Source organism: Salvelinus namaycush, chromosome 17 (assembly GCF_016432855.1).
Source record: "Salvelinus namaycush isolate Seneca chromosome 17, SaNama_1.0, whole genome shotgun sequence".
NCBI classification, from domain to species: Eukaryota; Metazoa; Chordata; class Actinopteri; order Salmoniformes; family Salmonidae; genus Salvelinus; species Salvelinus namaycush.
In genome coordinates, this window is record NC_052323.1 from 22,334,174 (window position 1) to 22,346,515 (window position 12,342).

Sequence of the window (12,342 nt, forward strand, 5' to 3'; positions counted from 1 at the left end):
TGCTAAGACAGCCCATGGCTGAATTCCAAATGTAACCCCATTTCCTTCAGAGTGCACTATGGAGCCTGATAAAAATGTAGTGCACTGTGTCCACAACAATGAAGCAGTTCACTTGTTTTGTGTTTCTGTTTAGCTTAATACTGGGGTTCGGTAAGTCTCTAGGTTTCACAGAAATCCCTGGCCTTGAGTAGGGAGCATGACAACAGTTGGTTTGTTTATTAGTTAATTATTGAAGATGTTAACAGTCAGGGAGCAGAAGAGCACATATATACAAGCTGCCCAGACTAATGTCCCAGTTCCCCTAGACTGCTCTTATCTGCTGAATGTTATGGCAATAACAAAAGCTGCTATTTACGAAACCATAAAGACGCAGAGCCCAAACCCAGCCAGCAAAGATATTCAGCAGGGGAAGTAGATCTCACACTCCTCCACTGCTAAGCGTCTTCAGCTCACTCACAGGCCAATGTGCTGAGGTCATAGCGGCATTGAGTTTCAGTCAATTCTCCGGACTGATTATGAGCGGGATGTTACTTCAGCAGAAAGTAGGGAAGGAAAACGACCCAAACCTTTTCCTCTTGGACTTTGATCCTTGCCATTATCCCGTACCTGAGGCATGACATCATTGCCAGTGTAAACTGAAACAGATTTTTAGCTTGAGGAGGAGAAAGAGAGAAGTGCAGCGTGGTGCCTGGCCCTGGATGGAATGAAGAGCTGTTGACATGGTAGATACCCATCTGGTCGGTGTTAACCGCTCTGTTTTTTGCCTCTTGAAGAGCTTGTCCCCCCTGCCACCGTGCAGCAAAGCACTTGACACATTATCCCCCCAACATCTATGCCAGTGATCGAGCGCCAATGGCAGCGATTTTATCACCCCACACCTCATCCCTCTGTAGCAGACAGGCAGGCTACTCCCTATAGAAGTACTAGGGCCTGAACGTGGTGGCAGCTTGTAACCTTGGCAAAGTTCTGTGAATTCAGCCATATGAGGTGTCCCTGATTGTCTAGAGTAGATGTTTACCCTCAGTAAGGTTCTATGCATTTCTTGGTAGAATAGAAAGTCATGCACTCATAACGTACGTTCTACTTTATAATAACAGATACCACAAACACAAACTTCAAAATGTGCCAATAGGTCCCAGTTACCATGAAGGTTGGAAAAGACAGACCATGGTATAAAGAAACTATTTAACAATGGACTCTGCTGTTACTCCCCATCTGTCAATGCTTGAGCATCGATGGGTTTTCTATTATTTTTTTATTTTTTTTACATTAGAACCTCAAATATTAGTCAGGATTCCAACTAAGCTCATGGATTTAATTTTGCATGGTTAAACAGTTTGTGTCAAGGGCTACATATACAATAAACAGTGTATTCCACCAATCACTGATTTATGGCCATTTAGAGACAACAGCTAAATAAACACCGCTATTTCAGTGAGGCAGAGCCTTCCAGGGACTTCTCAAATTGCCTGGAATGTAGCGTAGGAGGATGGAGTATACTTAAATAATAATACCCGTGGAATTGGAGTGTACTTAAATAATACCCTTGCTGATTAATCGCTGGGAGGGAAGGGAGAGTGGAACTGGTGACAATGAGACAATGTCATGCATACAGCGCATTCGTAAAGTATTCAGACCCATTACCTACGGACATGGTCCCACAGTTGACAGTGCAAGTCAGAGCAGAAGTCATGATGTCAAAGGAATTCTCCGTAGAACTCCGAGACAGGATCGTGTCGAGGCACATGTGGAAGGGTACCAAAACCTTTCTGCAGCACTGAACGTTACCAAGAACATGGTGGCTTCCATCATTCTTAAATGGAAGAAGTTTGGAACCAGGAATTGGGGGATAAGGGCCTTGGTCAGGGTGGTGACCAAGAACCCGATTGGCGCTCTGTCAGAGCTTTAGAGTTCCTCTGTGGAGATGGGAGAACCTTCCAGAAGGACAACCATCTCTGCAGCACTCCACCAATCAGGCCTTTATGGTAGAGTGGCCAGACAGAAGCCACTCCTCAGTAAAAGGCACGACAGCCTGCTTGGAGTTTGCCAAAAGGCACAACATTCTCTGGTCTGATGAAACCAAGACTGAACTCTTTGACCTGAATGCCAAGCGTCACATCTGGAGGAAACCTGGCATTATCCCTAAGGTGAAACATGGCGGTGCCAGCATCATGCTGCAGGGATGTTTTTCAGTGGCAGGGACTGGGAGACGCGTCAGGATCGAGGCAAAGCTGAACGGAGCAAAGCACAGATAGATCCTTGATGAAGTCCAGAGTGCTCTGGAGCAGGTTATCAGACTGTGGTGAAGGTTCACCTTCCAACAGGACAACAACCCTAAGCACACAGCCAAGTCAACGCATGAGTGGCTTCGGGACAAGTCTCTGAATGTCCTTGAATGGCTCAGCCAGAGCCCAGACTTGAACCCGATTGAACATCTCTGGAGAGACCTGAAAATAGCTGTGCAGCGACGCTCCCCGTCCAAACTGACAGAGCTTGAAATGATCTGCAGAGTAGAATGGGAGAAACTCCCCAAATACAGGTGTGCCAAGCTTGTAGCGTCATACCCATGACACATCGAGGCTGTAATCGCTGCCAAAGGTGCTTCAAAGTTCTGAGTAAAGGGTCTGAATACTTACGTAAATGTGATATGTTTTTGTTTGTTCCCAAAAAATTCTACAAACCTGTTTTTGCTTTGTCATTATGGGTAGTGTGTGTAGATTGATGGGGGGGGGGGGGGAGAACAATTCAATCCATTTTAGAATAAGGCTGTAATGTAACAACATATGGAGAAAGTCAAGGGGTCTGAATACTTCCCAAATGCACTGTATTGTCTGTTGTGTACAAGTTTTACTGTAATACCAGAAGTCCTCACAAGAATAGTAAACCAACTCAAATTAATTGTGGTTGGTCCTCAATTGTATAAAGGCTATTTTAGGCTTAGGAGTTAGGTTTAGAATTAGGGTTTAGTGGGTAAGGGAAAATTGGTTTTAAATGGGAATCAATTGTTGGTCCCCAAGAAGTCCTCAAGTATAGTAACACATAGCTGTGTGTGTCATGTCCAATGTGATGCCTGGACCAATTCAGAAAGACAGTTTTAAATGTGGGTTAAAGACAATAGATGTTTTGACTCACTGCCAGATAAAGTGGGGCAGAACTCAGAGCCCAGAATGTTGGGGAGCTCAATTAGATTTCACTTCTCCCTAGCAACACAAAACACTGAATCCAGGCAGGGGAATTTGTGTTGCCCCTCTGATTTTTGAGAACCCCAACCCTATTTGGCAACAGTAGACCTTGTCACTCTCCCTGGATCAATTATCTCAGTCTATCGACGATAAAGAGGTGCTCATTGAAGTTGGCCCAGGCTTCTATATTGGGTGTGTGCGCGCGCACAAGCGAGACACGTGCACAACACACAAACCTGCCTTTTATAATCTCCCTAATTTTAAACTTCACAACAAACCAGAGATCCATCACAATGAATGCAGGTGTGTCGGGGTACCCTCAATGACATAACCAAAGATAAAGAACCTGGAAAGCAGTCTATGGTACACCCTAATAGAGGCATACTGCTTAGATTGGCGCATTACAATCTAGACCTCAGCCAAGGGACTCTGAACCTTCTCGGTCATCCTCTGTGTACAGATGTATGGCAGTGGTCAAATAAACTATACAGAACAAAAATAAACACAATGTGCAACAATTTTACTGAGTTACAGTTCATAAGGAAATCAGTCAATTGAAATGATTTAATTAGGCCCTAATCTATGGATTTCACATGACTGGGAATACAGATATGCATCTGTTAGTCACAGAACTTTTTTTTTTTAAGTAGGGGCATGGATATAAACATGTCATATCTGAAAATGTAGTTAGCTAGACTATCTTACCCATATAGAGTTGAAGTCATAAGTTTACATACTTAGGTTGGAGTCATTAAAACTCAATTTTCAACCACTCCACAAATTTCTTGTTAACAAACTAGAGTTTTGGCAAGTCGGTTAGGACATCTACTTTGTGCATGACAAGTAAGTTTTCCAACAATTGTTTACAGATAGTGAATTATAAGTGAAATAATCTATCACAATTCCAGTGAGTCAGAAGTTTACATACACTAAGTTGACTGTGCCTTTAAACAGCTTGGAAAATTCCAGAAAAAGATGTCATGGCTTTAGAAGCTTCTGATAGGCTTATTGACATCATTTGAGTCAATTGGAGGTGTACCTGTGGATGTATTTCAAGGCCTGCATTCAAACTCAATGCCTCTTTGCTTGACATCATGGGAAAATCAAAAGAAATCAGCCAAGACCTCAGACAAAATAAATTGTAGACCTCCACAAGTCTGGTTCATCCATGGGAGCAATTTCCAAACGCCTGAAGGTACCACGTTCATCTGTACAAACAATAGTACGCAAGTATAAACACCATGGGACCACGCAGCCGTCATACCGCTCAGGAAGGAGACGAGTTCTGTCTCCTAGAGATGAACATACTTGTGCGAAAGTGCAAATCAATCCCAGAACAACAGCAAAGGACCTTGTGAAGATGCTGGATGAAACAGGTACAAAAGTATCTATAGCCACAGTAAAACGAGTCCTATATTGACATAACCTGAAAGGCCGCTTGTTACGTTCCCCAGTTTCTGTGTTGTAGTTTGTGTGTTTCAGGAGATGGCTTCCTGAATTCTCCCCAAGCAGCTGATTGGTCGACTCCATGGCTAATTGGAGCTGACCCCGCCCCCTCGTCAGGACGCAGCTGTCTTCAATTACCCATTCCTTCTGAAGCTATATAAAAGCCAGCGTTCTGTTGTTCAGAAGAGAGATCATTGCAGGCTGAGGAGAATGCAGAGAGAATTTGATTGGGATATAGGGAATTCAATTGCCGAGAGCTGTGTGGGTTGTTTTTCAGGGAGCAGAGGGTTATATAGTGTTGGTTGTTTCTCAGAAAGCGATTTGGTATGTACTGTGTTAGTTTGTTGCATTATCAGATAGAGCTTATTTGATGTCCTTGGTTTCTGGTTTCTTAGTTTGTTTGAGTATTGTTATTCTGTTTCATTTTGTTCCCAGGGGGGAAGGGGAAGGCACCTAGGGAGTGCTTAGGCAAGAGGCCCGCGGGCATACATATACCCGTAGTATATTCACTGTCTAGGCACACTAGGTAAGACCTGGGCGGACCACCCCCTGTATTTTGGTTAGCGCACCAGGTGGTGGTAAGTAGTGGGTAGGCAGGTTAGATAGGAGAGGGGGAGGCTTTGACATTTACTTTCTTTGCTTTGGTTCCGTCCAGCCCCTTTTCCCCATATTACCGTGTAAAGGAATAAAGTCCTTGTAAACGATACCACATTATGCCTTTTTGTCATCCTTACTCGCACCTACAGTCCATACCTCTTTCACTTCACGGAGAGTTGAGTTGTAGCAGGGTGTTGCGTTCCATCTTCACAGAGGCGGGCGTAACACCGCTCAAAGGAAAAAGCCACTGCTGCAAAACCGCCATAAAAAAGCCAGACTACAGTTTGTAACTGCACATGGGGACAAAGATCGTACTTTTGGAGAAATGTCCTCTGGTTTGATGAAACAAAAATATAACTGTTTGGCCATAATGACCATTGTTATGTTTGGGGGAGAAAGGGGGAGGCTTGCAAGCCGAAGAACACCATCCCAAAGTGAAGCACGGGGGTGGCAGCATCATGTTGTGGGGGTGGTTTGCTGCAGAGGGGAATGGTGCACTTCACAAAATAGATGGCATCATGAGGGAGGAAAATGATGTGGATATATTGAAGCAACATCTCCAGACATCAGTCAGGAAGTTAAAGCTTGGTCATAAATGGGTCTTCCAAATGGACAATGACCCCAAGCATACTTCCAATGTTGTGGCAAAATGGCTTACGGACAACAGTCAAGGTATTGGAGTGGCCATCAAAGCCCTGACCTCAATCCTATAGAACATTTGTCGGCAGAACTGAAAAAGCGTGTGCGAGCAAGGAGGCCTACAAACCTGACTCAGTTACACCAGCTCTGTCAGGAGGAATGGGCCAAAATTCACCCAACTTATTGTGGGAAGCTTGTGGAAGGCTACCTGAAACATTTGACCCAAGTTAAACAATTTAAAGGCAATGCTACCAAATACTAACAGTGTATGTAAACTTCTGACCCACTGGGAATGTGATGAAAGAAATAAAAGCTAAAATAAATCACTCTACTAATATTCTGACATTTCACATTTTTAAAATAGTGTTGATCCTAACTGACCTAAGACAGGGAATTTTTACTAGGATTAAATGTCAGGAATTGTGAACAGTTTAATTTCTTTGGGACAGGGGGGCAGTATTGAGTAGCTTGGATGAATAAGGTGCCCAGAGTAAACTGCCTGCTACTCAATCCCAGAAGCTATGATATGCATATTATTAGTATATTTGGATAGAAAACACTCAAGTTTATAAAACTGTTTGAATGATGTCTGAGTATAACAGAACTCATATGGCAGGCAAAAACATGAGAAAAAAATCCAACCAGGAAGTGGGAAATCTGAGGTTTGTAGTTTTTCAACTCATCGCCAGTCGAATATACAGTGGGAAATTGGTCATATTGCACTTCCTAAGGCTTCCACTAGATGTCAACAGTCTTTAGAACCTTGTTTGATGCTTCTACTGTGAAGGAGGGGGGAATGAGGGCTCTTTGAGACAGGGGTCTGGCAGAGTGCCATGAGCTGACCATGCGCGTTCACGTGAGAGTTTGCTTGAGTTCCATTGCATTTCTGTAGACAAAGGAATTCTCCGGTTGGAACATTATTGAAGATTAATGTTAAAAACATCCTAAAGATTGATTCTATACATCGTTTGACATGTTTCTATGGACTAACGGAACTTTTTGACTTTGTCTGCACCTAGTGATCGAGCCTCATGAATTTTGAATACTGGGCTAAACGCGCGAACAAAAAGGAGGTATTTGGACATAATGGACTTTATCGAACAAATAAAACATTTATAGTGGAACTGGGATTCCTGGGAGTGCATTCTGATGAAGACCAAAGGTAAGTGAATATTTATAATGCTATTTCTGACTTCTGTTGACTACACAACATGGCCTATATCTGTATGGCTTGGTTTTGTGTCTGAGCGCCGTACTCAGATTATTGCATGGTGTGCTTTTTCCGTAAAGCGGTTGCATTAAGGAGAAGTGGATCTAAAATTCCATGCATAACAGTTATCTTTTAGCAATGTTTATTATGAGTATTTCTGCAAATTGATGTGGCTCTCTGCAAAATAACCGGATGTTTTGGAACTACTGAACATAACACGCCAATGTAAACTGAGATTTTTGGATATAAATATGAACTTTACCGAACAAAACATACATGTATTGTGTAACATGAAGTCCTATGAGTGTCATCTGATGAAGATCATCAAAGGTTAGTGATTAATTTTCTCTCTATTTCTGCTTTTTGTGACTACTCTCTTTGGCTGAAAAAATGGCTGTGTTTTTCTGTGAGTAGGTGCAGACCTAACATAATCATTGTGTGCTTTCGTCGTAAAGCCTTTTTGAAATCGGACACTGTGGTGGGATTAACAAGTTTATCTTTAAAATGGTGTAAAATACTTCTATGTTTCAGGAATTTTAATTATGAAGTTTGTTATTTTGAATTTGGCGCCCTGCACTTTCACTGGCTGTTGTCATATCGATCCCGTTAACGGCATCTTAGCCGATCTCAGCCATAAGAGGTTAAATGTATTTGGCTAAGGTGTATGTAAACTTCTGACTTCAACTGTACATGGATGGACGCTTCCCTCTGTCAGATGCCACGGTTTCCCTTAGTTTGAAGATGTAATCCGGAGACAGGTGTTTTTCTATAAACAGACTTCTGTGTGTTCTCTTTGACACCGTCTGCATATTTGCAATCAAAACGTCAGAATTCTCTCCATCACACTAATTCCACTGATTTCAAAACTCTGTCCTCCAGAAAGTGCAGAGCAACACGTATGCAGTTCTACTACGTGATCTTTCAAAAAAGCCACGCTAGAAAGGATTACCTACACATACTGACCAGCTCATGTTATAGACAGAAGCGTGCTACATGGTAGGCTAATCCGAACTCATCTCTCGGCATATACAGCCCACTCATTATCTCAGCCAATCATGGCTAGTGGAAAGGTTGTGGAACTTTTTCTGTGGCTAAACCAACTAGGCTCATGATTTAACACATTTATTTGTATATACAGAAAGCATTCAAGTTGGTTATTAAGGCACACGAAAGTTCACGTTACAGAAGGCATCTGTCAAAAAAAAACACATCGATAAAAAGTTTACGTTCAAATGGCTCTCCTGTGAAGTAGTGACGCGCAACATACGCCTAGTTTCCTGAAACCGGTCCCATTTGCCTCATGCAGCATGACACATCTCCTTCGCATAGAGTTGATCACGCTGTTGATTGTGGCCTGTGGAATGTTGTCCCACTCCTCTTCAGTGTCTGCAAAAAAAGTATTAAAATGTATGCACCCACTACTGTAAGTCGCTCTGTATAAGAGTGTCTGCTAAATGACTCAACTGTAAAATGTATGTCTAGTTGCTGGATATTGTCAGGAACTGGAACACACTGTGTCATACACGTCAATCCAGAGCATCCCAAACATGCTCAATGGGTGACATGTCCGGTGTATGCAGGCCATGGAAGAAATTGACATTTTCACCTTCTAGGATTTGTGTAGAGATCCTTGCCACATGGGGCCGTGCATTATCATGCTGAAACATGAGGTGATGGGGCGGATGAATGGCACGACAATAGGCCTCAGGATCTCGTCTCTTATCCCTGTGCATTCAAATTTCCATCGATAAAATGCAATTCTCTGGCAACAGCGCTGGTGGACATTCCTACATGCCAATTGCATGATTCCTCAAACTTGAGACATCTGTGGCATTGTGTGACAAAACTGCACATTTTAGAGTGGCCCTTTATTGTCCCCAGCACAAGGTACACCTGTGTAATGATCATGCTGTTCAATCAGCTTCTTGATATGCCACATCTGTCAGGCGGATGGATTATTTTGGCAAAGGAGAAAGGCTCACTAACAGAAATTTAAAAATGTGAGTAGAGATTTTTGTGCATATTTCTGGGATCTTTTATTTCAGCTCATGAAACCAACATTTTACATGTTGAGTTTATATTTGTGTTCAGTGTAGTAGCACGGATGTCAACACTATGAATATAACAGTATAAAGGGGATATGTCAGTCACACCAACTTTCTCTAAACATGTCACCTGATCTGTTTTTGACCAGACATCTTAAACATGCATTATGCAGGTTGCTAATATTCTAATAGTTAGCCTAATTTATGTTTGAGACAAAAAAAGCAAGTATACTGTAGAGAATCATTCCACCATCTAAACCACTCTGAAATATTTACTATAAGTAACAAAAAAGTTCAGTTGGTGTACAAACAAAGTAAAAGATGCAAAAACAAAAGATATGCATAGAAAGCATAGAAATAGTACACAGAATAGATCTACTGCTTCTTAGACTTGCTTTCAATCAGAATGACATATCTATAACTCACATTTCTATGTGAATTTGGTTAAGTTACATATTGCAGCTTTAACAAATCAAGGTGCTAACAGGACAACTCTTCAGTTAATCTAAGGCCTGGGGTGAAAGAAAAAGGCAGACATAGTACAAATAGGTTATAGGCTGGCTAGTTCCAGTTATAGAAATACCTGTTTTGTAAGGTACATGAAGAGGGAATCCTATTATTAGGTGATGCAAAGAACCAACATGCTGATGACCATAGAGAGAGATCCTGTCTAATTCCTAATTCTATGCTAATGACCATGTCTATTAAAAGTTAAGATCTAGATACTGTGACATCCATTAGCTACTTCTATAGAAAAGGAGAAGAGACCAAAACTACATTCAACATTTTAGATTAATCTAATATGTACTTAAAGTTCCAACACAGTGGCAAAACATGAAATTGACCAAAAACTGAAACGGGGAAGGACGAGAGGAGGGTGGTATGAGGAGGGTGGTATTTAAAGTATGCGGGGCACAGGGAGGAACATCGTAGCCCCCCCCCCCTGTACGGCCATTTGGAGTCTCCCCGAAAATGTACATGACTTACAACAGGAAGTGAAACTATACTGATTATTAACTGAAAGTGTACCCTATTGATGGTTCAATAGCATAAAGACGACTTTAGACGATGTAAAAATATTTAGGCTATGGTTTTTGTCCCCCCCTTCTCAAACGTCTAGTTTTAATTTATATGTCTATCTTACAAACAAATAAAAAACATCAAATATACTATTACACCGATAGATTGCCTATGGCATGCTCTAAATTTACTTCTAATGTCAAATACATGACCCCGTTTTCCTCCAAATCACGGCAGGTTGGCTAATAAGGGCCACAAAGACACTACTTCGGAAGCCAGGGAATAACCCATAGATAGGTCTGTTGTTTGTATCGGATTGCAGAGTTTGTGTATTGTTTTAGTTCCTGTTGTTGTAAATCAGCAAAAAGTATTTCCTAAATGTACGAGGCAAGTATTTGCTGTTTTATATTTGCTGTAGAATAAAGGCCTAGTAAAAACGTAAATAAGGCAACAGCTATGGAAGTTTAGCCTATAGGAGTCAGAGTGATTGTGAGTTGAATTATTTTAAAATCAGGTCATAAAATCTGTCATGAATACTAGGATCACTTATTGATGAAGTGAATCATTCAACTTTGGTAGAAGATCGTAGAAAGATAGGCTTTGACTATCAAATTATTTTCAAATGCGTGTTACAAACGTTACATTGTTACATGATAATGTTACAAGTTTACTTGACTGTAACGTTGTAGTTTTAAATGTGACAATGATATTCATATAAAGACATAACACAGACAGTAGGCTACACACCTAATCTAAATGACAAACGAACAAATTTAGAAAACATATGGTTCTGGCCAAAATTAAACAAAAAAACGTTGAAATAACAAATTAACAAGATCTAAAGGCACATTTACCTTGTATTCCTTTGTTGGGAACATCATTGGAGTTGAAGCCTTTGGAACTGTACGCAGCCCTAACTTCATTGCAGCTTGTCGACTTGGGCTCAGCCTTCGTCGAAACAAACAGCACGGCAAATGTGTAAACCGTAGAGAACACTAACATCGTCTTCATTGAGTCGGTTAAATAAAAGTTTAAAATATAACCGCAACGCAAAAACACGGAAAAGGCGCTCAGCTGTAGGCTATTACTAGGACAGAGTTTCAACTAGCACGTTGAATTTCCTCATGAAGACCCTGATTTATTTCAACTTCGCTGGCAACGAAAGTTCTAAAAGTTAGCAAGTTGGTTGACTAACTGGATTCTTCATTCACAGCCGTGATTTGGCCACCTTAAACAATTAATACTAAATAAATAATTAAGGGAAAGTTGTTTTTTAAGCGAAAAAGAGTATGAGTTTCTGTCTTCAGCATGTATTTCGAGTTCCAGACTCTCCGATAGAAACTCAAAACAAAACATTGGTTTCAAACTTTTCTAAATAAGCAGCCAAACTTATTTTTATAATGTTCGTGTTTAAAGTTGCATCCACCTCGACTTCAGTTCCGACAAAGGCCAATGACGATGGAAAGTAGAGATACCCAAAAGTTTTGCAGTCTTCAGCACGCTGCAGTTGCTTTTCAGACAGGACACTAGACTGTATTATGTGCGTGCTACAGCTCAGATGTTAGACGCCTAGCAAAGTCCCAGGGAAAATCTCAATTGCACACTCCTCGCGTCCTCTCTCCTCGCCCCATTGGAGAAGAAAGCCAGAGGTCCCGCCCCTCTGACCTTCTCCTCCAATGCTTTTTGAGAAGGAGGCGAATAGGGCGGATAGAGGACGTGAGAAGTAGACAAACTGAGTTCCGGACAAAGACTCGGGAACACAAAACGCCCGGGGTGGAGCATGGACCGGACGTTAAGTAAGCCCTTGCCACTGCGATCTCCAGCAGCCAAAACGCACATTGATCTGCGTTTAGAAAACCAGGAGTTATTGGCAAAATATCTGTTTTGATTGGTCAAAACACCATTTAATTGGAAAATATCAGACTTGGTCTGCCTGTGTAAACGCAGACATATAGAACTACTTGAATGTCCAACGTTATTGTGCATTAGTAACAAGAAGTGTTGGCCTCTGCAAAACCTACACTTTTCCTACTTTTTCCTATTTTTTATAATATGTTTATTATTTTCCAATAAAAAGAAAATAAAAAAGACAGCAATACAAACAATGACATTCATTGTACTGTTGAATGGGATGGCCAATTTAGAGGACAAAACAAAACTTAACTCACACATGCACAAAATAAAACAAAATATTTTCTTACCT

The 12,342-nt window shown here is 41.3% G+C and overlaps 1 protein-coding gene across 1 annotated transcript in view; it reads right to left on the reverse strand.

Moving 5' to 3' along the window:
• gpc4 (glypican 4) overlaps positions 1 to 11,718 on the reverse strand; it is a 51,016-nt gene extending 39,298 nt beyond the window's left edge. The window contains exon 1 of the mRNA XM_039012440.1: positions 10,994 to 11,718. Coding sequence (XP_038868368.1) covers positions 10,994 to 11,150 — 157 coding nt within the window. The 5' untranslated portion in view covers positions 11,151 to 11,718. The remainder of the gene's footprint in view (positions 1 to 10,993) is intronic.
• Positions 11,719 to 12,342: the final 624 nt, after the last annotated feature.